The sequence below is a fragment of the Salmo salar genome, chromosome ssa09, assembly GCF_905237065.1.
Source record: "Salmo salar chromosome ssa09, Ssal_v3.1, whole genome shotgun sequence".
NCBI classification, from domain to species: Eukaryota; Metazoa; Chordata; class Actinopteri; order Salmoniformes; family Salmonidae; genus Salmo; species Salmo salar.
This window is the reverse complement of record NC_059450.1, coordinates 9,109,490-9,137,442: the sequence shown is the minus strand read 5'-3', so window position 1 is coordinate 9,137,442 and position 27,953 is coordinate 9,109,490. Positions and strand designations below refer to the sequence as shown.

Genomic DNA, 27,953 nt, shown 5'->3' with positions numbered 1-27,953 from the left:
CCAACCCAATCCCGAAGAAGAATAAACATTGGCGGGACTTTATGGAAAGGTATTGAGACGACAACAAATGATTTTAGCTACAAAAACGGATTAACGTTAATAATCGGATTATATAGGAACTATGGATCATGATCAAGAGAAATGTGAGTGTAGAAGTCGTATAATGAGGTAGGCAGGAAAGTCTAATAGCAGACAGAACAATAAAAGCGGTAGCTGACGTTAGTTTCTTCACAATCACTCCTAGTTAGCAAGCTAATTTAGCTAGTAATCCGTGTAACGTTAGTACTTTACTCTGTCAATGATAGCTAGCTAGCTTGCAGAGTTTCGATTTATTTAGTCAGTTCTGCCTAACGTACGCTTTCAAACGGGACAAGATGAACACTGCCCGGGAGATAAAACGTAAGTTGCTCACCTTTACTCCGATCATGTAACGATGAGTACTAGCTAGCTAGTTGCCAAAAGTTGCATTGCCTGTTAGCTGAATTTGCCAAAACTTTTTTTATATATATATCATGATTGCCTGGTTGCTGTTGACGTGATGTTGAAGGAATGGCAACGCGAGACTATTGTTGACCAAACATAACTCATACCAAGGCATTCAGTCATTTGTGTGTGTGTGTGTGTGTGTGTGTGTGTGTGTGTGTGTGTGTGTGTGTGTGTGTGTAATATATATATATATTACACACACACAATGTATTTTCATATTTTTACCCACAGAGCTACAGAAAGCTAAGAGTAAAGCTCAGAGCAATAATAATCTGAGAGAAGAGGCCAGTCTGTGCAATCAACTGGGAGTGGTGCTGTCACGAAATGGTAATGTGGTCATCTTTTTACTGTATTGCATAGAGAAAGTGTCAATTTAGTCATATCTATTCTTTATGAAACTCGGACATAAAAAGACCATGAATTTTGGTATTTTCACAAATCCATAGAGTAGTCCTTTTGGAGGAAGGATTCTTGACATATGTTGGTATTAAAATTATTTCTCAGTTATGCTTTTAGGAAAGTTGGCATATTTATGATTTACTACTCCCATTACAGAGCAAGCGTTAAGCTTCATATGACACCAATTTTTGTTTTGTAACATCTACAGATGAAACACGGAGTCTTAAAGAAGGCCTGGGTCAGGCCAAAATGTCATACATTCAACAATTTTGAGTAATTCTTTCTCAATTATATTTGACATATGTCAACAATCCTTCCACTATTCTATGCATTACATTTTGAGAAAATCCCCCAAGTCATGTTTTTTTTTTGTCTGGGTTTCATGAGGAATCATTTAATCATCATTTTTTTTCTTGATTCATCTCTACGATTCTACACATTGTGTTTCCTATCAGGTGATTATGGAGCTGCCATTGAGGAACATCGGCAGGAATTGCAAATTTCCACGGCAATGCATGACGTCATTGGACGTGCAGTGGCCAATCGTAAGATTGGGGAGTGTTATGCGGAGATGGGGAACATTGAGGCGGCTTTGAAGGTGAGTGAACAGCTCAAGCTTTACTCTCTGAACCTCTACCTGCTTTTGTTTCAGATGGGCACATTACTTGGGATGCCAACTGTCTGCAGGACTGGAACTTCAGATTGGGCTTGTGCTACACATTTGGATACATTTTTGAGACTTAACTATGCAGCCTGAAAGGCACAACAAGAACAGGCAAAATGTTTAATACAATCAGATTCTGTACTAACCACCTATTACGAGAGTATCCCCACCATTTCACTTGTTGCCAATCATACACAAGCAGAGTATATTAATTAAGAGTGTGTATTTTGGATTCAGCACCAGAGATGTCATCTCGATCTGGCTCGCTCCGTCAATGATCATGCAGAGGAACAAAGGGCACTGGCCACCATTGGAAGAACCTTCCTCTTCCGCTACGAGTCAGACCAATCGAGGGACAGCTTGAAGCAGGCGGAAGATGCCTTTATAAAGAGCATGACTATTGTGGACAAAAAACTGGAAGGTGTGTACACGTTTTACTATACTTGTGAGTACCACAAGAATAGTAAACCAACAAAAAAACGGAGAATTGAGAACACTTTGCCAGTCCTCACTTATAAAAAGGGTTTTCTTTATTTTTACTATTTTCTACATTGTAGAATAATAGTGAATACATCAAAATTATAAAATAACACATGGAATCATGTAGTCACCAAGTGTTAAATAAATCAAAATATATTTGAGATTCTTCGAAGTAGCCACCCTTTGCCTTAATGACAGCTTTGCACGCTCTTGGCATTCTCTCAACCAGCTTCAATGAGTAATGCTTTTCCAACACTCTTGAAGGAGTTCCCACATATGCTGAGCACCTGTTGGCTGCTTTTCCTTCACTATGCAGTCCAACTCATCCCAAATCATCTCAATTCGGTTGAGGTCGGTTGATTGTGGAGGCCAGGTCATCTGATGCAGCACTCCATCACTTTCCTTCTTGGTCAAATAGCCCTTACACAGCCTGGAGGTGTGTTTTGGGTCATTGTCCTTTTGAAAAACAAGTGATCGTCCCACTAAGCGCAAACCAGATGGAATGGAGTATTGCTGCAGAATGCTGTGGTAGCCCTGCTGGTTAAGTGTGCCTTGAATTCTAAATAAATTGCAGACGCTGTCACCAGCAAAGCACCATCACACCACCACCTCCATGCTTCACGGTGGGAACCACACATGTGGAGATCATACGTTCACCTACTCTGTCTCACAAAGACACGGCGGTTGAACCAAAAATCTCAAATTTGGACGCATCAGACCAAAGGACAGATTTCCACCGGTCTAATGTCCATTGCTTGTGTTTCTTGGCCCAAGCAAGTCTCTTCTTCTTATTGGTGTCCTTTTAGTAGTGGTTTCTTTGCAGCAATTCAACCATGAAGGCCTGATTCACACAGTCTCTGAACAGTTGATGTTGAGATGTCTGTTATTTGAACTCTGTGAAGCATTTATTTGGGCTGCAATCAGAGGCTGGTAACTCTAATGAACTTATCCTCTGCAGCAGAGGTGACTCTGGGTCTTCCTTTCCTGTGGCGGTCCTCATGAGAGCCAGTTTCATCGTAATGCCTGATGGTCTTAAAATAATGATGGACTGTCGTTTCTCTTTGCTTATTTGAGCTGTTCTTGCCATAATATGGACTTGGTCTTTTACCAAGTAGGGCTATCTTCTGTATACCACCCCTACCTTGTCACAACACAACTGATTGGCTCAAACACATTAAGAAGGAAAGAAATTCCACAAATGAACTTTTAACAAGGCACACCTGTTAATTGAAATGCATTCCAGGTCAATACCTCATGAAGATGGTTGAGAGAATGCCAAGAGTGTGCAAAGCTGTCATCAAGGCAAAGGGTGGCTACTTTGAACAATCTCAAATCTAAAATATATATTTTGATTTAACACTTTATTGGTTGCTACATGATTCCGTATGTGTTATTTCATAGTTTTGATGTCTTCACTATTATTATACAATGTAGAAAATAGTAAAAAAAACGAATAAAAAAAACTTGAATGAGTAGGTGTGTCCAAACTTGACTGGTACTGTGTGTTTGTGGGATGGCTTTTATATATGTGAATCCAAGTGAGGCAAATAAATGTGTGAACAGAAAAGTCATATTTGGGGCCCAGAGTTTTTCCTGACCACTTGATCTGATCAGGATAAACCCCTGGGCCTATTCATGAGTTAAGCCAAAGGGTTTTCCGTCTTTATCTTCCTCCTGTACAACGCTTCATCTCCTCTCCCCCTCAGGAACAGTGGCTGCTCTGGAGCTGAGTGAGATGAGGGCCCGTCTGTACCTCAACCTTGGGCTGGTGTGTGACCACCTGGGGGAGCCCAAGCAATGCAGTGAATACATCCGCCTCAGCGTCTACATTGCTGAGTAAGAGCTCACCTCAACCTGGGCCCGTATCCACGGAGGATCAGTTTGGCCTTTCACATCATAATTGATACGATTGTATGGACAGGTGGGATTCTGATCCTAGATCGGCACTCCTACTCTGAGACGCTTTGTGGATGCGGGCCCTGGTCTGCCAATGGTAACACAGTTAGCACACCATGACACCAACGCTTGCTGTTCAAAGGCATCGGCTAGACTACAGATACACCTGCAATGCAGTGCCACACATTTAATAGCAGGCAGAACATGAAGTACAGCGCAATACAATGCCACACTCTATAAATATATAGCTAGGTCTAATACACTTTGAACTAGGACCTAGAGTAAGGTTCAAGCCATGGCATCCTTGTACAGTAGTAGATAATACCTTTCCTAATATCTTACCATGAAGTGAGTTGGTGTCCCTCTGCCTTGTCTGTATAGGAAGAACCAGCTCCTGGAGGATTTGTACCGTGCCAACGTCAACCTGGGCAACATCTACTTCCGCAACGGGCACCACTCCAATGCCCTGCGCAGTCTGGAGCAGGCCAAGGAGTGTGCCCGCAAGATCAAAGACAAGTTCAGCGAGAGCGAGTGCTTCTACTCCATCGGCAAGGTAAGGAGTGGAAATTCTCACGGTGTTCGATTTTTCATTTTAAATGAACACACTAATTCAGTCAGTTATAAAGCATTACAGTTGTATGTTATAACTGACTTCCCATTAACAGTATAAGCTAGTGTGTGTGTGTGTGTGTGTGTGTGTGCGCGCGCGCATTTGGCTGTGCATTTGAGCATGCGACAGGGTTCGAACCTGGGTCTCCACCTGCCCATTAAAAAGCCTGGGTATTGACTCGCAATGCAACTCTTCCGATCTTAAGCAGGGTTTCTCAAGTGATCACGTGAGGGTGGTCACTCAACCACCTCTGTTACGTGTGTGTGTAGGTGCAGCTGTCTCTGGGGGACTTTGTGGCAGCCAGGCGTTCCCTGAAGAAGGCCTTTTCTCTGGGCTCCCAGCAGGCTGTGGACAGGGAGGCTGTGAAGAAGGCGTTCAAACAAGGTGAGAGAGAGGCTTGTTTGTTTGTTACTCTTAAAACCACTGAGATAGAGAGAGTGGGGCTGGGCCACACATGTCAACCTGGACTGGGCTTTTCGTCTGTGTCTGGGGGAAAATGTCATTTTCATAGATTCAATGGTTTTTCTTACTCTTGCAGCAACTTTGAACTCTCTCTCTCTGTGTGTATGGTTGCCGTAGCGATTCGGGGCAGTCAGCTGGAGGAAGCAGCGGGGGAGCTGGGTGACGAGGGGCGTTCCCAGGAGGCTGTGGGACTGGCGGAGCAGCTGGGGGACCTCTACTGTAAAGTGGGATGCTACCGCAAAGCCCTGGACGCCTACCGTACGCAGGTGAAAACATCACACTCACTTAGCCCCACACCGTCACCACTTCCGGTGTCCATTTTCACTTCCTGTTTCTTAACGTTGAACTATTTAAATCACTTGCCTGGATGAGTACACGTCCATCCAAACGTTCCCTATCCCCACTCCCGCCCCATCTATACCCGTCAGTCTTGTGTGTCGTGAGCTGCGTGAACAATCCATGTATTTATTGTATAACCTTGACCTATCCAATGACGTGACACTTGTCTGTTGCCGCTGTTCGGTAGCTATCCAGTGCAGAGGCGTTGGGGAAGCCTGCTCGGGAGCTGGCTGTCATTCACGTGTCCCTGGCGGCCACCTACGCAGACATCAGGCAGCATGACAAGGCTGTGGAGCATTACAGACAGGAGCTGGCCCTCAGACAGGGCAACCCCAAAGAGGTACGACCTGCCTGGGACTCAGGCCTGGGGCTGGATTTCTTAGTCTGGGCTTGTCATATGGAAGAGTTTCCTTTGGTGCATACTATCTTATCAGCGTTGGCTGTGTTTCTTTTAATCTATGCTCACGTCATTTTTGTGTGTGTCAGGAGTGTAACACGTGGCTGAACATCGCAGCAGCCCAGGAGGAGAGTGGGAGGACCGTGGAGGATGTGGACTGTAGCTACGACACTGCCCTGCGCTGTGCACAGAGGGCTGGCCAACCCAAACTACAGGTACTGTAGATTGTCGTGGTCCACTCTGATTGGGCTCACCATAGAAATATGCTAATTGTTTTTTTGTTTCGTTTTTTAGTGAAATGAAAAGCACTAGGCCTGTATAGATCAAATATTTTATTCAACCGGACAGCAGAAACCGCAAGTTATTTACGTGTTTTTCTTTTCCATCTTCATTTTTAATTTTTTTCCCCCTCTATCTTTCTTGATCTCTTTCCTTCCTGTCACTCTCTTCATCAGAGGCGAGTGCTGAAGACATGGCTGGCTGCCCAGAGCCGTGGGGGCTCGTCGCAGACTGATGACACGCAGGCCAGGCTAGAGGAGCTGTGTGCCACCGAGGGCTGGAGTCCTGATGGGGGGAGCGAGGGAGGGGAGGACGAAGAGGAGATGGAGAACAGTGAACCCATGGAGGACAGCGATATCCAGCTCTCAGACTCTGGTGAGTGAGACTATGGTCTCCACAGCTATGTTTGTCCTCTGCGGGCATCTGTTATATGACAGAATAAGCACCTTTTACCTCAGTTTGAGCTATCCAGTCATTTAGTTTAGCATACAGGATGTTGCTGAATAAAGCAATGAACATTGGCACTGCTTACGCAGATTCTTTTCAATCTGGCTAATTGTCTGAGTGTCTTTCTCTTGTCTCTCCGTAGAGGACGATGACAAGATGGTCTGTAGCGGCAGGAGAAAGCCGGGTCGGGTAAGTGCCAAATTTGTCAATGACGGCTTTGTTTTTGATTTGTCTGGGATTATAATTTTTTTTTAACTTGTGTAAGCGGTCTGCTTTCAAGTTACTGAAAGAAGCAGAGACTCATGTCTGTCTGCCTCGATTTCAGTGGAACAAGAGGAATGAGAAGGGGGAGACGTCTCTCCACAGAGCCTGTATAGATGGGAACCTGAAGCAGGTCCAGTACCTGGTGGAGCAGGTGAGTGGAGCTGGGTTTATACTCCTGCTACTTCTCTGTGACTATTGGTACTGTCTATGGTAGTATTCAGCCAGTATGTCTGTGTCTCAGGGTCATCCTGTCAACCCCAGGGACTACTGTGGCTGGACTCCTCTCCACGAGGCCAGCAACCACGGACACACAGGTAACAGTTAAAAGTATGCAGAAATGAATAGGGCCTGATTTTAAAAAAAAAATTAATAATAATAATAATAATAATACAAATAATAAAAAAATATATATTTTGCACATTTTTCTTTTTACATTTTAATAAAAAATAAATCCACTGAGTAAATCTAACATCCCGATTCTCGAGCTGCAACACAGACATGTAAGGAGTTTTGTGTCAACGGACATGGAGATGAATACATCATTATTCGACGTAGCTACCCCCTGTTTGTTGTGATGCTGAGTTTGCCCACTGTCAGCTGTACGTAAACACACGGACAAATCCCTTTTCCACTCCGTGTGTTGTGGGAAGCTGAACCCCTAATGGTTTCAAGCTAACGTTAGCGAACGTAAGATGGACATTCAGTGGGCTCTAAAGTGACAGCAGTTCGCTCACATTTCCTAGTGAAAGAAATGAAACGCAAATACGAAAAATAACCGGTCGCATTTCTGCGAGTGTGATATAGATTTCATTCTGCGTCCCATTAGTTGTATTTTCCACGTAACATTACGAGGACCACGCAACCTGATAGACTGTAACTGTAATTGTGATCCACGTCACAAAAAGCATTACAAAAGTATAATAAAAAATAAATATAAACATCTTGGCATTAAATGGAGTCGGGAGTTTAGAAGACGGCGCGATGAAGAATGAATGAGTATTAGCTATAGAGGCAATGCTTCTAAAATGCCTTTGCACGAGATTTGGCATTTTATCAATGTCAAAGATCTCAAATGATGGATGCGCTGCAAAGAAATTCAATTGGCACCTTTACATAGGCTGAAACAGCGGACTCTTCTAGCGAACAGCGGTCAGAGTCCCTTTGCGGTAGCCTACTGAACAGCGTTCCGATTCCCTTTGCGGTAGCCTACTGAACAGCGTTCCGAGTCCCTTTGCGGTAGCCTACTGAACAGCGTTCCGAGTCCCTTTGCGGTAGCCTACTGAACAGCGTTCCGAGTCCCTTTGCGGTAGCCTACTGAACAGCGTTCCGAGTCCCTTTGCGGTAGCCTACTGAACAGCGTTCAGATTCCCTTTGCGGTAGCCTGCTGAACAGCGGTCAGATTCCCTTTGCGGTAGCCTGCTGAACAGCGGTCAGAGTCCCTTTGCGGTAGCCTGCTGAACAGTGTTCAGATTCCCTTTGCGGTAGCCTGCTGAACAGCGGTCAGAGTCCCTTTGCGGTAGCCTGCTGAACAGCGGTCAGATTCCCTTTGCGGTAGCCTGCTGAACAGCGGTCAGATTCCCTTTGCGGTAGCCAGTTTACTGTTGATTAGGAACCGTGTCTGAAAAGCCAATACTTGTGAGCTGGCCCTAGTGATTGGTCCTGTTTTGAGAGGTGACAAACTTGGGGGCCAAGGCAAGCTGGATCTGAAGACCTATGCAGATGTCAGAAATATATTTTCTTCTTAATACTCCATGAAATTTCCATTTTGAAGATGTGCTCCTCCAGCATGCAGTGGTCGCTGACATTGCCAACAGGCAGACGACCAAGTTCTCATCCCTCAACAGCATTTATTCCCGAGGGGAGCCTCTGTTGATCTGGTGGAAGATGAGTTAATACTCCATCAGGCAACAACCTTTGAGCAGAGTCTGGGAAACGTGTACGGATCAGGCCTGGAGAGAAATCGGCACAATGAGAAGGGGGGGGGCAGTCCGGTCTACTCCCACCTTTCGGCTGTGATGCTGGGTATATTGGTCATATTCCATAGCAATGCAGACTGCGAACGAATACTCAGTCGCGTTTCCAAGGACAAAACCCAGTACAGAGCCTCCCTCAGTACAGACATGCTGAGTGCCCTCGTTACCTAATAGGTTTCAACGATTGCCAGGGGCACTGTTTGCCACAGAGAAGTCTACCCGGATGCTCTGCTGCGTAAGGCTAAATCTGCTAGCTACCAGGCAAATCTGTCTCCAGAAGATTTGTTCTCACCCAGTGTTTCCTATCATAGCTTTTTCCTTTTTATTATGGGTAACATGTTTATTTGATACTGATGCTCTTCTTCAAACATTTTGTTCTTATCATAGTTAAAAAAAAAAAAAATAGCGTGGATAAGACGTTTGTACATTTTGTACCTAAACAAATAACTTTTATTATTTGTTAAATATTATTACTTTTTTTACTCCAAGAAGAAAGGTCCTTTGTGTGTTCTTTCTAATTACATTTTGTTAGTGACTTTTACTATATGTGTGAATGGAATGCTGTCAAGATAGTACTCCAACCTTTTTATAGACTTCATTTGGTACAATTCTATAATTGCGATCAGACTCACAAACCGCGCGGCGGGGAGAGAACCCAAATTCGGCGCGTGAGTTGAAACCCCACTTTGCCGCGAGCGTCTGGTACTCTAAAAAGTTGGACAGGGTTGGCAGGTCTGGACTTAATCCACATTTTTAACCCTCATCTGCTTCTCTCTGTTCTCTCTCTCTCCCTCTCTGTTCTCTGTCTCTCCCTCTCTGTTCTCTCTCTCTCCCTCTCTGTTCTCTCTCAGACGTGGTGGCTCTGTTGCTAGAAAGGGGGGCTGACATTAACGACCCGGGGGGGTCACTGTGTGAGGGGGTCACCCCCCTGCACGACGCCCTCAACTGTGGACACTTTCAAGCTGCCAGATTACTGGTGGAGAGGGGGGCCTCAGTCACTGTCTGCAATGCCAAGGTCAGGACAAGATGGTGTGTGTGTTTTGGAGGACTGTGTGTGTGTGCGTGCGTGTGTGTGCGTGTGTGTGCGTGTGTGTGTGTGTGTGTGCGTGTGCGCACCTGTACGTGTTTGTGCAAGTGGCTCATGTATGTCTGTGTCCCCCTCAGGGTGAGACACCCCTGGACAGCCTGCGTCTGTGGCAGAGGATGTACAGAAGAGAGCTGGACCAGGAGGCCAGACATGAGCTGTCCAGCACAGAGGAACTGCTGAGGAGGGCCCTAGCAGGGTTAGGTGAGGTCTACGTGCTTCCTCTGGTGGGTGTAGGCCTACGCAATACAAGAAGGCTAGAACAGTGTAGAGTGGTTTATATAATGAAACTGTGTGGTTATGAGGCCTTTATGTCTGGGTTTGGGGTCAGTTCCATTGAAATTCCAGTCAATTCAGAAAGTAAACCAAATTCAAAATGTTCCTCATTGAAAAGCATTAAAGAGAATTGGAATTTCATTGTACTTCCTGAATTGACTAGACTTAAAATGAAATTGACCCCAACCCTGTTGTCTATTCAATGTGTCACATTTAGTTTGTGTTGTGTGTAAATATACTCCGTACATGTGGATTCATCATCTTAAACACACTGTTTGTGAGGCCTAAAATCGGCTTGATTAATGTCCAGAAAATATGGCGTCTCCCACAATATACATTCCTGTTGCTGTAAGGACGTTAACTATTCTACTGTGCGCTTAACTTTTCTACACTCTCTGTACCACAGTCCCCACCGCTCCTGCACCCCCCAAGACATTTGATGCTCTGCAGGACAGCCAGCTGTTTGACGCAGAGAACTCAGAGCCTCTGATCCCCACCGGGGGGCGCCATTCGTCCACCAACAGCCAGCCCAGAACCAGGAGCCCCAAGGAGAGCGCAGTACCACCTATCCCCAAACCGAGGCCCCAACAACGACATAGAGGGACAGGGGCCTCCATCCTCTTTGGGGTACTAGTTGAATTACAACATAGGAAATTAGATGTCTGTCATAGGTTTGAAACCAATTCTCAATGACCCGGCACTTTACGACTGTCATAGAATCTCAGTCTAGAGCAGCGTTCATAAAGTTAGTTGTTGTGAAGCAGATTTGCAAGTGAGACACTGTTCCTACTGACAAATAATCTCTGTCTTCCTCAGGATGACAGCAGCTCCTCCGACCACAGTGACTTGGATGGCGCGGTTAGCCCTCTGCGCCCTGTCCGACCACGCCGACGTTTCCCAGCAGCCCCAGCTCCACAGGAAGTTCCCCTCAGCCAGGAAACAAGCTCTTCTGTTCCTGAAGCGAGAGAGTCTGCGGTACCCTCTGTCTTTGGCAGGGAGGAGTACCACAGTGCCATTCGCGGCCTAGGCAGTGCCAAGACCCGCCTTCTCTCCCAGAGCCTGCCGCAGTTCAGCAGCACACCGGCAGTGTCGGCCAATAGCAGGCCAGCGCTCGTTCCCGAGGAGGAATGTCTGATAGATGATTGGCTGGAGAACGACATGGGCAATGTTCAGCCAAAGAAGAAGAAGAGGAGAGTGGGGGAGGAGCAGAATGGAAGGCGGGACTTGAATATGATGTCATCAGGGGCCAGGAGTCAGAACTGTCATTCAACCACGACTGAAATGGCTAGCAGAGGTGTGTAGCAGCTGCACTGATTACACACACACACACACAGCCCCATCTCTATACTTCAATGTAGAAACCATATGGAACCTAACAGAGGAGCACAAGCCTATCTATGAACTATAAGGGGCAGTATTAGCCAGTGGAATTACAACCTGTTTATTTATTTATATATATTTTTTCTCGTCCTGCAGTGTCGACCTCCTCCAGTAGGGGTCTCCCTCTGCGCGGCATGCCGCGGCAGGTGAAGATGACTCAGCTCTCAGGCATGGTAATGCTGGGCCGCCGAGAGGTCAGCAGGCCACAGAGTCCCACCGTAACTGACGACGACGACCCTCAAGCTTCCACGCCGCCTCAGACTCGCTACAGCACTCAGCAGGTCAGTGAGATCCGACCTGGGTTCAAATACTATTTCAGATCTTTCAGATACCTTGAGCGTTTGATTTAGTCTGCCTGGAGTGCCAGGTGGGCGGGTTTGCCCTTTTGGACCTTTTTCTATTGGTTCATTTTTAACAAGCAAGCTCCATCAAGCGCAGCGCGAGAGACAGAGTCAAGTCACATCATTACTGTAGCAGGGCATATTAGGCTGTTACCGGAACATCGTTCATCAAGATTCTGTTTTGGACTGTCAGGGATGGCAGTATGGAGATGAAGGTCCTAAATGGGTGAACGGACTTGCAAAGATTATGTCGCAGACTCAGTTCATGGGTAGTTCATGGTTTGTAACGTAGAAATATATTTTACTAGACTGGTTCACCCATCACGGATCATTGACTTGAATGTGGATTTTGTTCTAGTAGTTCTATTTTTATTGTTTCTAAAATTGTATTTCTCTGCCTCTCAACCTCAGGTCCCAAACCAGACAGTCGCTGTGCCAATGCTTGCACCAATCAGAATGCGGGTCAGGGTTCAAGCTAACGTGTTTCTGATACCAGTACCACATAGGTTGGTGTATTTGTCTTCCTGCATGTATGTGTGAAAGAGAGTGAATGTCTAAAGTGGTACATTTTAAATTGAAATGTTTGTCATTTAGCAGACGCTCTTATCCAGAGCGACTTACAGTAGCAATTAGGGTTAAGTGCCTTGCTCAAGGGCACGGACAGATTTTTCACCTAATCGGCCTAGTGGTTCGAACCTGTGACCTTTCGTTACTTGCCCAATACTCTTAACCGCTAGGCTACCTGCCGCACTTGGCCTTGCTTGAGATTCAGCTTCTGTACTCAAATCAAACTTTATTTGTCACATGCGCCGAATACAACAAGTGTAGGCTTTACTGTGAAACGTTTACTTACAAGCCCTTAACCAACAGTGCAGTTCAAGAAGAAGAAAATATTTTGTAACTGGGGGGGGTGTGTGCTCATAACACTGTGTGTGCTCATAACACTGTGTGTGCTCATAACACTGTGTGTGCTCATAACACTGTGTGTGCTCATAACACTGTGCGTGCTCATAACACTGTGCGTGCTCATAACACTGTGCGTGCTCATAACACTGTGTATTCCAGCGAGGCAGACTCATGCACGGTGTCGTGGCTATGTGAACAGGCGTCCCAGCGCTACTACCAGGCCTGTGGCCTCCTGCCACGCCTTTCGCTGCAGAAAGAGGGCGCTCTGCTCTCTCCCCAAGACCTGCTACTGGCTGTTCTCCACACCAATGAAGAGGTGAGGCCAAACACTTACGATAGTGTGGAAATGCACATAAAACACTGGAGGTTGGAATAATTGTGTGAAAATGACAATGCACTTTTAGTGTAAGAGCTGTTTGAAAAGACCGCCTGAAATTTCAGCCTGTTTTGGTGGGACGGAGTAAATTTAATTAATAGACCAATAGGAAAGAGTTCCAAACTTCTCAAATCAAATTATATTAGTCACCTGCGCCGAATACAACAGGTGTAGTAGACCTTACAGTGAAATGCTTACTTATAAGCCCGTAACCGACAATGGCGTTTTAAGAAAATACCCATAAAAAAAATGTAAGAGATAACAATAACAAATAATTTAAGGGCAGCAGTAAATAATAATAATAGCGGGGCTATATACAGGGGGTACCGGTACAGAGTCAGTGTGCGGGGGCACCAGTGTCGAGGTAATTGAGGGAATATATACACAGAGTTATTAAAGTGATTATGCATAGATAATAACAGAGTAGCAGTGGGGGGGGGGTGGGGGGGCAATGCAAATAGTCTGGATAGCCATTTGATTAGCTGTTCAGGAGTCTTATGGCTTGGGGGTGGAAGCTGTTTAGAAGCCTCTTGGACCTAGACTTGGCGCTCCGGTACCGCTTGCCGTGCGGTAGTAGAGAGAACAGTCTTTGACAATTTTTAGAGCCTTCCTCTGACACAGCCTGGTATAGAGGTCCTGGATGGCAGGAAGCTTGGCCCCGGTGATGTACTGGGCCGTACACACTACCCTCTGTAGTGCCTTGCGGTCAGAGGCAGAGCAGTTGCCATAACAGGCAGTGATGCAACCTGTCAGGATGCTCTCGATGGTGCAGCTGTAAAACCTTTTGAGGATCTGAGGACCCATTCCAAATCTTTTCAGTCTCCTGAGGAGGAATAGGTTTTGTTGTGCCATCTTCACAACTGTCTTGGTGTTCTTGGACCATGTTAGTTTGTTGGTGATGTGGACGCCAAGGAACTTGAAGCTCTCAACCTGCTCCACTACAGCCCTTCGATGAGAATGGAGGCGTGCTCGGTCCTCCTTATCCTGTAGTCCACAATCCTCTCCTTTATCACGTTGAGGGAGAGATTGTTGTCCTGGCACCACATGACCAGGTCTCTGACGACCTCCCTATAGGCGGTCTCATTGTTGTCGGTGATCAGGCCTACCACTGTTGTCATCAGCAAACTTAATGATTGTGTTGGAGTCGTGCCTGGCCGTGCAGTCATGAGTGAACAGGAAGTACAGGAGGGGACTGAGCTTGCACCCATGAGGGACCCCCGTATTGAGGATCAGCGTGGCAGATGTGTTGTTACCTAACCTTATCACCTGGGGGCGGCCAGTCAGGAAGTCCAGGATCCAGTTGCAGAGGGAGGTGTTTAGTCCCAGGGTCCTTTGCTTAGTGATGAGCTTTGAGGGCACTATGGTGTTGAACGCTGAGCTGTAGTCAATGAACAGCATTCTCACATAGGTGTTCCTTTTGCCCAGGTGGGAAAGGGCAGTGTGGAGTGCAATAGAGATTGCATCATCTGTGTATCTGTTGGTGCGGTATGCACATTGGAGTGGGTCTCGGGTTTCTGCGATGTTGTTTATTTTTTATTTTTTTTATTTCACCTTTATTTAACCAGGTAGGCTAGTTGAGAACAAGTTCTCATTTGCAACTGCAACCTGGCCAAGATAAAGCATAGCAATTCGACACATACAACAATGTGATGTGAGCCATAACCAGCCTTTCAAAGCGCTTCATGGCTACAGAAGTGAGTACAACAGGTCGGTAGTCATTTAGGCAGGTTACCTTAGTGTTCTTGGGCACAGGGACTATGGTGGTCTGCTTGAAACATGTTGATATTACAAACTCAGTCAGGGAGAGGTTGAAAATGTCAGTGAAGACACTTGCCAGGTGGTTAGCGCATGCTCGGAGTACACGTCCTGGTAATCCCTCTGGCCCTGCAGCCTTGTGAATGTTGACCTGTTTAAAGCTCTTACTCATATCGGCTGCGGAGAGCGTCATCACACAGTCGTCCTGAACAGCTGATGCTCTCATGCATGTTTCAGTGTTATTTGCCTCGAAGCGAGCATAGAAGTAATTTAGCTCGTCTGGTAGGCTCGTGTCACTGGGCAGCTCTCGGCTGTGCTTCCCTTTGTAGTCTGATCGTTTGCAAGCCCTGCCACATCCGACTAGCATCGGAGCCGGTGTAGTAGGACTCAATCTTAGTCCTGTATTGACGCTTTGCCTGTTTGATGGTTCGTCGGAGGGCATAGCGGGATTTCTTTATAGGCTTCCGGGTTAGAGTCCCGCTCCTTGAAAGCGCCAGCTCTACCCTTTAGCTCAGTGCGAATGTTGCCTGTAATCCATTGCTTCTGGTTGGGGTATGTACGTACAGTCACTGTGGGGACGACGTCCTCGATGCACTTATTGATAAAGCCAGTGACTGATGTGGTGTATTCCTCAATGCCATCGGAAGAATCCCGGAACATATTCCAGTCTGTACTAGCATAACAGTCCTGTAGTTTAGCATCTGCTTCATCTGACCACTTTTTTTTATAGACAGAGTCACTGGTGCTTCCTGCTTCTCAGCTAATTTTACCCTGCCCACTCCGACATTCCTAGCAACATTTTTGTTGCTAAGAAGCTATTTTTGTTCCTTTTGACCATTTTAATTGTAAACAATCACACTGAGGTACCTAATTGTTACCCAGAAATAATTTGAAAATAAAACGGCTGCATTGGACCTTTTTAACCACTGACACAGGATCAGATCTTATTTAAACCCTCAGTCTGATGGTTAACATTAAGAGTGAGGATAGGGTAATCTGATCCTAGATCTGTCGGTAGAAGAAACTCCTACCTTCAAATTGGCGTAAGTAGGAGTGCGATGGCAAATTCTGCTACTTGTTTTGATCATCTGGTACAGTGCTGCCTCAGTTTTGAATGGTGCCGTGAAGGATTGCAATATTAGAAACACTAATCTTTACAGTTGTTTATGTAGTGAACGTAACTAAGTAAGGAAAAGGCTGATGATTATGTCCACTGCAGGTCCTGGCTGAGGTGTGTTCGTGGGACCTCCCACCTCTTCCTGAGCGCTACAAGAAGGCCTGTCGCAGCCTGGCAGTCGGTGAGTATGTGAACAACTGATACCTCCCTGGTTCATTTCCTGCCGCGGAGATGTGCGAATAAGAGAAGGAAAGGGGAAACCTAGTCCGTTGCACAATTGTAATGCGTTGAACCTAAATGTGTCTTCCGCATTTAACCTCTGAATCAGAGAGGTGCGGGGGGGCTCCCTTAATCCACATCCAGTTCATCGGTGTATAACAGAATTAAGAGTTTTCAGCGTGTATCCCTAAATTACTGGTATTTGAATACCTGATGTGCATTGTTAATCCATGCCGTGTGTTTCTGTGTGTGTGTGTGTGTTGTCTCTCTAGAGGAGAACAAGCGTGTGGCTCGTCTGTGTGAGGTGCAGGACGGCAGTCCCTCTGTGTCAGTGTGTGGCCTCAGCCTGCCCCCCTCCTCCCTCTCCCCTCTCCTCCGTGCCCTCAAACTGCAGGCCAACCTCACACGGCTACAGCTGTCTGGCAACCGTCTCCATGACGACCTCTTCCCTGAGTTGGTCGCCGCTGCCGTCACCATGCCCCGGCTCCGCCATCTGGATGTGTCCTCCAATCACATCACGGGGGAGGGGCTTAAGAAGGCGGCGAACGCCATGGAAGGGCAGACTCAACCTGCTTTCCCGGTAACTACACTGAACAAAAATATAAACGCAACATGCAACAATAACATTTTTTCAAAAAGATTTTAAAGTGAGTTACAGTTCATATAAGAAAATCAGTCAGTTTAAATAAATTCATTAGGTCCTAATCTATGGATTTCACATGACTGGGAATACAGGGGGTGTGGATCAGAAAACCAGTCTGTATTTGGTGGGACCATTTGCCTCATGCAGCGTGACACGTATAGAGGCTGTTGATTGTGGCCTGTGGAATGTTGTCCCACTCCTCTTCTATGGCTGTGCGAAGATGCTGGATATTGGCGGGAACTGGAAAACGCTATCGTACACGTTGATCCAGAGCATCCCAAACATGCTCAATGGGTGACATCTCTGGTGAGTATGCAGGTCATGGAAGAACTGGGACATTTTCAGCTTCCAGGAATTGTGTACAGATCCTTGCAACGTGGGGCCGTGCATTATAATGCTTAAACGTGAGGTGATGGCGGCGGATGAATGGCACCACAATGAGCCTCAGGATGTTGTCACGGTATCTCTGTGCATTCAAATTGCCATCGATAAAATGCAATTGTGTTCGTTGCCCGTAGCTTATGCCTGCCCATACCGTAACCCCACCGTCACCATGGGGCACTCTGTTTACAACATTGACATCAGCAAACCCACACGGCGTCATACGCTGTCTGCCATCTGCCCGGTACAGTTGAAATCGGGATTCATCCGTGAAGAGCACACTTCTTCAGTGTGCAGGTGGCCATCGAAGGTGAGCATTTGCCCACTTAAGTCGGTTACGACACCGAGCACGCAGATCAGCTTCCCTGAGACGGTTTCTGACAGTTTGTGCAGACATTCTTCAGTTGTGCAAACCCACAGTTTCATCAGCTGTCTGGGTGGCTGATCTCAGACAATCCTGGTGGTGAAGAAGCCGGATGTGGAGGTCCTGGCCTGGCGTGGCCAGACGTGGTCTGCGTTTGTCAGGCCGGATGAATGTACTGCCAAATTCTCTAAAACAAAGTTTGAGGCGGCTTATGGTAGAGAAATTAACATTAAATTCTCTGGCAATAGCTCTGGTGGACATTCCTGCAGTCAACATGCAAATTGCATGCTCCCTCAACATTGTATTGACAAAACAGCAAATTTTAGTGGCCTTGTATTTTCCCCAGCACAAGGTGCACCTGTGTAATGATCGTGCTGTTTAATCTGCTTCTTTATATGCCACACCTGTCAAGTGGATGGATTATCTTGGAAATTGAGAAATGCTCACTAACAGGGATGTGAACACATTTGTGCACTAAATAGAGAGAAGCTTTTTGTGAATATGGAGAATGTCTGGGATCTTTTATTTCAGCTCATGAAACATCGGACCAACACACATGTTGCGTTTTATATTTTTGTTCAGTATAAATAGGACTGATTTTTGTATTTACTTAGTTCGCTTAGTGTAATTTGTACGAATAGTTTCTTATTTTGTAGTGAAATACTCTCAGCTGGAAAGCAAGTGAAGCTATGAATGTCGGAAGGCCTTTTTTTGTTTCCCTTGAATGTTTTAGCATCCGAGAATGTTGTTTCAGAAACATATGCACCCCTATGGGACTGACGTGTAAGACTCTCGCTGTGCTGTGCCCTTATATGGACTTGTAGGGGCCCAGGATTCTGTAACCTATCTTCAGTCGTGGTTTACAGTACACTGGTCTGTGTCATTTTATATTGTTCTATTCTGCACAGAGGTCATGTTATTTAAGAATAGTATATGGACTGACCAAACGTTTGAATCAATAATGTAGTATGTATGTGTTCGCTATTGTTGCTCACCTATAGGTTCAGCAATGTGTAGATTATTCATATCTAAACTATAAGAACAGGATGAATATGTAAAGGATGGCGTAGTACGGCTACATCAAGTCCACCTTGCTCCATATGGATGGATGTGTTGATGGCTAGCTAAACAAAATGGTCGTCTCTTCCCTCCCATCTCTCTCTAGTGTCTGGAGGAATTGGACCTGAGTGTGAACCCGCTGGGTGATGGTCTGTCCCAGGCCCTGTCCTGCCTGCTGTCAGCGTGCCCCCTGCTGGCCAGCCTCTCCCTGCAGGCCTGCAACCTCACAGCCCGCTGCCTACAGCAACACCGTCTCCTACTGGCCAGAGCCCTGGCAGGTAAACAGGCTCATTAATATACCCTTTTCACACTGATATTCTAAATATTACCATTAGCCTCTCCAGAGTCCCGGGGCCACCCATACATAAAATGTATGCATGTTTGCGACTATAAGTCGCTTTGGATAAAAGCATCTGCTAAATGGTATTTTATTATTAAATATAATTTATATAAATGGCGAAAGAGACAACTCCAAATGGATACATTGCTATCTGTTTGAGGTAGTTTGAAATGATACTGATTCTTCTGGAACATCTCATCATCCTACAGGTACAGGGCACCTGAAGTCTGTGAATCTATCCCATAATGCTCTGGGCTCTACAGGCTTTGAGCTGGTCCTGAAGACTCTGCCTCTCTACTGTCTCACACACCTCCATCTGTCTGCCATCCGCTGTGGACCCGCTGACCACCCTGCTTTAGAACACCTGACGTCAGTCCTGTCCCAGGTACAAAGCACATGCAAACACACAAATGCACACACACACACGCGCAAATTCAAATACTGCATCATTAGAATACTTGACATGAATGAAGCGTTGTTTGGCTAAAGAACTGCACAAACTAAGTAGTCTTAAGTGGGTGTACATTTGTCCATGAAGGTACACGAAAATAAACTGATATGCAATTACAAGAAATAAATCGGTAAATGATAAAAAGCTTTTTATTGGAATTTGTCCAAATAATTGGTTAGGTTTCTGGAAACTCTTGTTTCTCTGTAACCTGTAAACCCATACAGGTTACTGCCAAAATAAAGGAAACACTTGAGTAAATGAGGGATATAAAGTATATTGAAAGCAGGTGCTTCCACACAGGTGTGGTACCTGAGTTGATTAGTATAAAAATGCCCAGTTGCCCATTATTTTGGCTAACATGGCTAGAAGAAGAGATCTCAGTGACTTTGAAAGAAGAGTCTCAAATGAGCATAGGAGGTTTAAAGGGTGTGTTTGTGTGTCTCAGTCACGAGATCTCAACCCAATAGAGAGCAATGGTAATGGTGTCTTTTTGTAGGCACTAAAGGAGGCTAACTTCACCATAAATGTTTTTTTTTGTAGGGTTTTGGGATGAACATAGAAAGGTCTGTGGTAAACACAGGATTAGGGTTGCAAAGGGTCAGAAACTTTCTGGAATTTTTCCATGGGAAGTTAAGCCCTGGAATTTTGGGAATTTTGCTTAAATTCATCAAAAAACATTAGCTTATAACAGTGAATTTTTTGGTGGGATACACAAGGCAATTCAAGGTCTTGTGGCATATTTTGGTTAAACTATCCCCATCACGTTAAGCTGATTTTCAAGATCTTATATACTTTTTTTTGTTAACTAGTAAATAGTAGCCGACAGCAAAGTTCCCTCAGCGCTCACAACAAGCAACCTCTCACAAAAGTCCCAATACTTCTATTCGAGGTGAAAATGATGAATCAGACACCTTATCGATAACAACAGCTCATGGTCCTCCTGGAATCAAAGTTTGTTTTGACTTGATGGAGGAACGTAGTCAGAGAAATGCTGATGTATGCAACTTGTTCACCTCTGATGCTCACAGGCAATGTGTATTGGAAGAGATTTCTGAATGTTCTTCGCCCAGCATACACCCCTCCAACTAGACATGCTTTATCTACTCATTTGCTGGATGCAGAGTTCAAGTGAAGGTCAAGCAAATCATGGAGAAAACAGACTGTATTGCAATCATCTGATGGGTGGTCAAATGTTCGTGGGCAAGGAATAATTAACTAAGTCATCTCCACCCCTCAACCAGTATTCTATAAGAGCACAGACACAAGGGACAACAGACACACTGGTCTCTACATTGCAGATGAGCTGAAAGCAGTCAATGACCTTGGACCACAGAAGGTATTTGCACTGGTGACAGACAATGCTGCAAACATGAAGGCTGCTTGGTCTCAAGTGGAGGAGTCCTACCCTCACATCACACCCATTGGTTGTGCTGCTCATGCATTGAATCTGCTCCTCAAGGATGTCATGACACTGAAAACAATGGATACACTCTACAAGAGAGCCAAGGAAATGATTAGGTATGTGAAGAGTCATCAAGTTATAGCAGCATCTACCTCACCAAGCAAAGTGAGAAGAATAAGAGCACCACATTGAAGCTGCCCAGCAACACCTGTTGGGGTGGTGTTGTCATCATGTTTGAGTCTCCTGGAGGGGAAGGAGTCTCTCCAAGAAATGGCCATATCAGTCTGCCGATATGGACAGCCCCATCAAGAGGATCCTCCTCGATCATGTATTTTGGGAGAGAGTGGTAAGCATCCTGAGACCTATAGCAGTAGCCATTGCATGGATTGAGGGCGACAATGCCATCCTGTCTGATGTTCAGACTCTGCTTGCAGATGTAAGAGAAGAGATCCGTACCGCCCTGCCCACTTCACTGTTGCTCCAAGCAGAGGAAACTGCAGTTCTGAAATACATCCAAAAGCGTGAAGACTTCTGCCTGAAGCCGATACACACCGAAGCGTACATGTTGGACCCCAAGTATGCTGGCAAGCGCATCCTGTCTGGTGCAGAGATCAACAAGGCCTATGGTGTCATCAATACCGTGTCTCGCCACCTTGGCCTAGATGAGGGCAAGGTTCTTGGCAGTCATACGGAGTACACTTCCAAGCAAGGGCTTTGGGATGGAGATGCAATATGGCAGTCGTGCCAACACATCTCATCAGCCACCTGGTGGAAGGGACTTTGTGGATCTGAGGCTCTTTCCCCTGTTGCCTCAATCATCCTCAAAATCCCACCACCAACAGCAGACCTCAGAGTGCAAATGGTAGATGGTTGAGGAATTTTTATTTAATCCATTTTAGAATAAGGCTGTAACAAAATGTGGAAAAAGTCAAGGGCTCTGAATACTTTCCGAATGCACTGTATGGCTAATATACCACAGCTAAGGTCTGTGTCCAGGCACTAAGAACAGCCATATACCACACCTCCTTGGGCATTATTGCTTAAATATTCAACTACTTGTCTTTTCAAATAAACAATATCTGAATACTTACTTCGAAATGTACAGTATGTGAAAGTAACTGAGATATTTAAAATAGTACTTGAACCCAGGTCTGCTTAGTACCAGGCAGTTAGTACTATGTCACCCGATATATCAATGTTGAGTTCTCAGCTTGGCCTCCAGCTTAAACATTAGTCGACATGAATCCTACTTACAGGGGGACCATCACTACATGTGTTCCTCTATTGAAGACAATCTTGCCATAGCTCCCCTTTAAGTCAAACGCTACATACACTTTAAGATACAACCATTGAGTCTTCCTTAACATAGCATGTATTTCTTGGCCTGAATAGCAAAGGCAAAGTTGTGCAGCAGATAAGTGTGAATGACATGCTTCCTTTTCAAGCTGTGAAATGTTATTTCCACATGCTTTCAGCTGCGCCTGCCTCAGACCTGTGGTACAGGTAACTGCCAAAATAAAGGAAACGCCAACAAAGGGAGTTGGGCCACTACGAGCCGCCAGAACAGCTTCAATGCACCTTGGCATAGATTCTACAAGTGCCTGGAACTATACTGCTCCAAAAAATAAAGGGAACACTTAAACAACACAATGTAACTCCAAGTCAATCACACTTCTGTGAAATCAAACTGTCCACTTAGGAAGCAACACTGATTGACAATAAATTTCACAAGCTGTTGTGCAAATGGAATAGACAACAGGTGGAAATTATAGGCAATAAGCAAGACACCCCCAATAAAGGAGTGGTTCTGCAGGTGGAGACCACAGACCACTTCTAAGTTCCTATGCTTCCTGGCTGATGTTTTGGTCACTTTTGAATGCTGGCGGTGCTTTCACTCTAGTTGTAGTATGAGACGGAGTCTACAACCCACACAAGTGGCTCAGGTAGTGCAGCTCATCCAGGATGGCAAATCAATGCGAGCTGTGGCAAGAAGGTTTGCTGTGTCTGTCAGCGTAGTGTCCAGAGCATGGAGGCGCTACCAGGAGACAGGCCAGTACATCAGGAGACATGGAGGAGGCCGTAGGAGGGCAACAACCCAGCAGCAGGACCGCTACCTCCGCCTTTGTGCAAGGAGGAACACTGTCAGAGCCCTGTAAAATGACCTCCAGCAGGCCACAAATGTGCATGTGTCTGCTCAAACGGTCAGAAACAGACTCCATGAGGGTGGTATGAGGGCCCGACGTCCACAGGTGGGGGTTGTGCTTACAGCCCAACACCGTGCAGGACATTTGGCATTTGCCAGAGAACACCAAGATTGGCAAATTCGCCACTGGTGCCCTGTGCTCTTCACAGATGAAAGCAGGTTCACACTGAGCACATGTGACAGACGTGACAGAGTCTGGAGACGCCGTGGAGAACGTTCTGCTGCCTGCAACATCCAGCATGACCGGTTTGGCGGTGGGTCAGTCATTGTGTGGGGTGGTATTTCTTTGGGGGCCGCACAGCCCTCCATGTGCTCGCCAGAGGTAGCCTGACTGCCATTAGGTACCGAGATGAGATCCTCAGACCCCTTGTGAGACCATATGCTGGTGCGGTTGGCCCTGGGTTCCTCCTAATGCAAGACAATGCTAGACCTCATGTGGCTAGAGTGTGTCAGCAGTTCCTGCAAGAGGAAGGCATTGATGCTATGGACTGGCCCGCCCGTTCCCCAGACCTGAATCCAATTGAGCACATCTGGGACATCATGTCTCGCTCCATCCACCAACGCCACGTTGCACCACAGACTGTCCAGGACTTGGCGGATGCTTTAGTCCAGGTCTGGGAGGAGATCCCTCAGGAGACCATCCGCCACCTCATCAGGAACATGCCCAGGCGTTGTAGGGAGGTCATACAGGCACGTGGAGGCCACACACACTACTGAGCCTCATTTTGACTTGTTTTAAGGACATTACATCAAAGTTGGATCAGCCTGTAGTGTGGTTTTTCCACTTTAATTTTGAGTGTGACTCCAAATCCAGACCTCCATGGGTTGATAAATTGGATTTCCATTGATTATTTTTGTGTGATTTTGTTGTCAGCACATTCAACTATGTAAAGAAAAAATTATTTAATAAGATTATTTCATTCATTCAGATCTAGGATGTGTTGTTTAAGTGTTCCCTTTATATTTTTTGAGCAGTGTATATTAGAGGGATGTGACACCATTCTTCCATGAGAAATTCCATCATTTGGTGTTTCATGTTTGTGTTGAAAATTTCAGGCGCCACTCCAGAATTTCCCATAAGTGTTCAATAGAACTTGCCAGCTTGTAGTCCTAAAAAAAGCGGAAATTAGTTAGCATTTTCTACCTCTCGTTCCGTTGGGCATTCCTAAAGGGGGAAATGAATGGGAAAATAAATTGGGTATAAGGAGATATGCCAACAATAAGGTCTGAGGTTAACACAGGCTAAGGAGATCTTATACGCTTTGTTCCAGGAGAGCCTTTATGTGCTCAAAATAAGTTAGTTGCTAACGAGTCACTAACTCGTTAGCAACTACATTACGCCAAAAAGCTAGTTGGTTTCGTTAGCTTTCTGCTTACCAGCTCAAACAAAAATGCAAGGATGGTATATTGTTTTGCTCCAGGCTGCAAACCATATCTCTTCAGCGGGAAGGTGCTCATTTCATTGTTTCTCGAACGATGTTGTCCCGAGGAGACTTTGGGTCCGTCTAATAAGTAAGCTAAGTCTGTTAGCTAGACGTCAAAGGCATGCGACCAGAGGGGTTTTATTTTTTACATGTTAGCACAGATGTTAGCTTTTTACAAAATTCACCTGTGGTAAATTCAATTGATTGGACACGATTTGGAAAGGCACACACTTGTCTATATAAGGTCCCACAGTTGACAGTGCATATCAGAGCAGAAACCAAGTCATGAGGTCGAAGGAATTGTCTGTAGAGATCCAAGACTGGATTGTGTCGAGGCACAGATCTGGGGAAGGGTACCAAAACATTTCTGCAGCATTGAAGGTCCCCAAGAACACAGTGGCCTCCATCATTCTTAAATGGAAGAAGTTTGGAACCACCAAGACTCTTCCTAGAGCTGGCTGCCTGGCCAAACTGAGCAATTGGGGGAGAAGTGCCTTGGTCATGGAGGTGACCAAGAACCTGATGGTCCCTCTGACAGAGCTCCAGCGTTCCTCTGTGGAGATGGGAGAACCTTCCAGAAGGACAACCATCTCTGCAGCATTCCACCAATCAGGCCTTTATGGTAGTGGCCAGACGAAGCCACTCCTCAGTAAAAGGCGCACGACAGCCCACTTGGAGTTTGCCAAAATGCACCTAAAGGACTCTGACCATGAGAAACAAGATTCTCTGGTCTGATGAAACCAAGATTGAACTCTTTGTCCTGAATGCCAAGCGTCACGTCTGGAGGAAACCTGCCACCATCCCTACGGTGAAGCATGGTGGTGGGGATGTCTTTCATCGGCAGGGACTGGGAGACTAGTCAGGATAGAAGGAAAGATGAACAGAGCAAATTATAGAGAGATCCTTGATGAAAACCTGCTTCAGAGCGCTCAGGACATCAGACTGTGGTGAAGGTTCACCTTCCAACAGGACAACGACCCTAAGCACACAGCCAAGACAATGTTGGAGTGGCTTCGGGACAAGTCTCTCAATGTCCTTGAGTGGCCCAGCCAGCGCCCGGACTTGAACCCGATCAAACATTTCTGGAGAGACCTGAAAATAGCTGTACAGCGACGCTCCCCTTCCAACCTGACAGAGCTTGAGAGGATCTGCTGAGAAGAATGGGAGAAACTTCCCAAATACAGGTGTGCCAAGCTTGTAGCGTCATACCCAAGAAGACTCGAGGCTGTAATCGCTGCCAAAGGTGCTTGAACAAAGTACTGAGTAAAGGGTCTGAATGCTTTAAAGTTTATTTTTATTTTTAATAAATGTGCAAAAATTGTAAAAAAAAAATGATTTTTGCTTTGTCATTATAGGGTATTGGGTGTAGATTGATGAGGGGAAATAAACGATTTAATCCATTTTAGAATAAGGCTGCAATGTAACAAAATGTGGAAAAAGTAAAGGGGTCTGAATACTTTCCGAATGCACTGTATATCACTCCCCCCTGAGGTGTGTTATTGCTATTATAAAAGTAAATAACAGTTTTGTCATACCTGTGATATACCACGGCTATCAGCCAATCAGCATTCAGGGCTCGAACCACCCAGTTTATAAATATGCAGGGGACATTATAAAACTGGGTGGTTCGAGCCCTGAATGCTGATTGGCCTTTATTGCTTAATTATTTCCATACAATTGCGCGGTATAGTTCAATGGCAATGAAGTTCATTCTTACATGTTCTATTTTTGAGCTGCTTTTGAAGGCAAAAGTCGAATTGAAAACATTGGCATTGTTTAATTCGATTTTCATAATAGCAAGCCCAGGATGATGGTTTGGTTACCAAGGCAACTACTGCAACTATCTAGCCAGTAAACTTGCTAGCTACTTCAGTGGATGTTGTCACATTTTGTACTAGCAAATTAATACATTTCTAGCAGCAAATATGTTAAATTATAGCCATAGTATGTCTAAAAGGGATAATCAACTCAGGGCTCTGTGCGTTCTCTGAAAAATAATGCAACTCCGCTCACGTGTTCTGGAACACACCTTCCACGTCATGCATTATTTTCCGGAAAACACGTTTTTGGAAATCCACTTGAAGTATTGGCATGTATTTTGAAAAAAGAATTCACTGACTCAAATACACTCCCATCCATTTAACCAATAGAAGCAGTTGATTCGGGACACATTTATTTGAAAATACTCATACACAGAAAATAAATATTTAAATAACAAATGATCAAATACACACCCAGCTGTGGTACTAAGACGTACTACTCATACAAGGTTCTAATTGCCTGGTCAGGGGCACACCATGAGATCAGGGATTTGATTGGTCCCTTGCTGAAAATGGAGGAGTCACAGAGGACATGGTTCTGATTGTGGTTCTTTGTGTGTTCCACAGGATGACTGCTCCCTGACCCACCTAAGCCTGGGGGGAAATGGACTGACGGACAGCAGCGTGGCCACCCTCGCCAGGTGTGTGTGCATTTTGTGTTTTCTCTCTATTCATGTCACCCATGTCCTTTTAGTTGAGCTGCCTGTGCCTTTTCCAAGTGTCTGCCCTGTACAGCACCTCCGGTTTATGTGACTGTCCAGTATTGAGATCCGTATGTTCTGTGTGTCCAGATGTCTGCCTGTCTGTCCCTCCGTGGTGTCTGTGGACCTGTCAGGGAACCCGGCGGTGACCTCAGCAGGACTCTACAGCCTCCTCTCCGCCCTCCGTGACGCCCAGAGACCTTTGACCCATCTCAACCTCCAAGGTACATTAGGCCTATAGTAGTCTATTGGCTCTGTCTCTCTCTAAGTCCCTCTAATTTGTTCCATCTCTCTTTCTCAGGTTGTCAGGTAGCCGGCCCCTGGGACAGCTGTAGTTTGGACGGCCTGTCAGAACAGGTCCAGGACCTGCGGCTGTGCTCCCAGAGGCTCAACAAACTGGACCGCGAGGCCCTGCGGCAGACCTGGGGCCAGAGGAGTCCCGTGGGCCACTTCCTCTCCAGAGATGCCAAGTGCCTGCTCACTGCTGCCCCCTCACTGTGAGGATGCCTCCTTGAGTTCTCACACCGTTAACGACTAGTGTCACTTGGATTCCAATACATACACTTGAGATGATTTACACCCTTTGGTCCTCATATTTGAGGCATATTTTGGTGACACAGGCTGCAGAAGGATCTCAGAATGAATTATCTTGTATGCATAATGTAGATATACTTTTCTCAGTGTGTTTGTGGGTGCGTTTTATACATGTTTGTGTATTGTCTATGTATTCAATGGAAAACCCACAAAAATAAAGTGAACATGATTGTCATTATTTTTGGGCTGTTTATTTCCATGGTGCTTTTTTCCATGCAACCTCACAAAATTAGCTGATTTTATGGTCAAGCTGTGAAATGATTAAATCCCTCTATTCTGTCTCCTAGTCTCTTTCCACAGCCGCTGTCTCCGACACAACTCTCAGGTTGGAGCATCATGAGTCTTGCAAATGGGGCTGTTCCCCCGCCTACTTGGTGTGAGCTTCTGAAGACACAGTTGCACACTGTGGTTTCCTACCTTG

General features: G+C 45.7%; 1 protein-coding gene across 1 annotated transcript; it reads left to right on the top strand.

Annotated features, from left to right (window-relative positions):
* Positions 1-2: 2 nt before the first annotated feature.
* Positions 3-27,710, top strand: tonsl (tonsoku-like, DNA repair protein). Its single transcript, XM_014210148.2, has 28 exons — positions 3-399; positions 718-813; positions 1,341-1,483; positions 1,787-1,970; positions 3,736-3,865; positions 4,307-4,478; positions 4,805-4,919; positions 5,115-5,263; positions 5,524-5,676; positions 5,823-5,948; positions 6,189-6,387; positions 6,602-6,648; positions 6,785-6,874; positions 6,965-7,037; positions 9,548-9,711; positions 9,861-9,984; positions 10,463-10,683; positions 10,873-11,350; positions 11,533-11,717; positions 12,189-12,283; positions 12,843-12,999; positions 16,034-16,112; positions 16,423-16,730; positions 18,704-18,875; positions 19,147-19,322; positions 26,805-26,878; positions 27,029-27,162; positions 27,240-27,710. The coding sequence occupies exons 1-28, from the start codon at positions 375-377 to the stop codon at positions 27,437-27,439; spliced, it is 4,269 nt and encodes a 1,422-aa protein (XP_014065623.2). The 5' UTR covers positions 3-374; the 3' UTR covers positions 27,440-27,710.
* Positions 27,711-27,953: the final 243 nt, after the last annotated feature.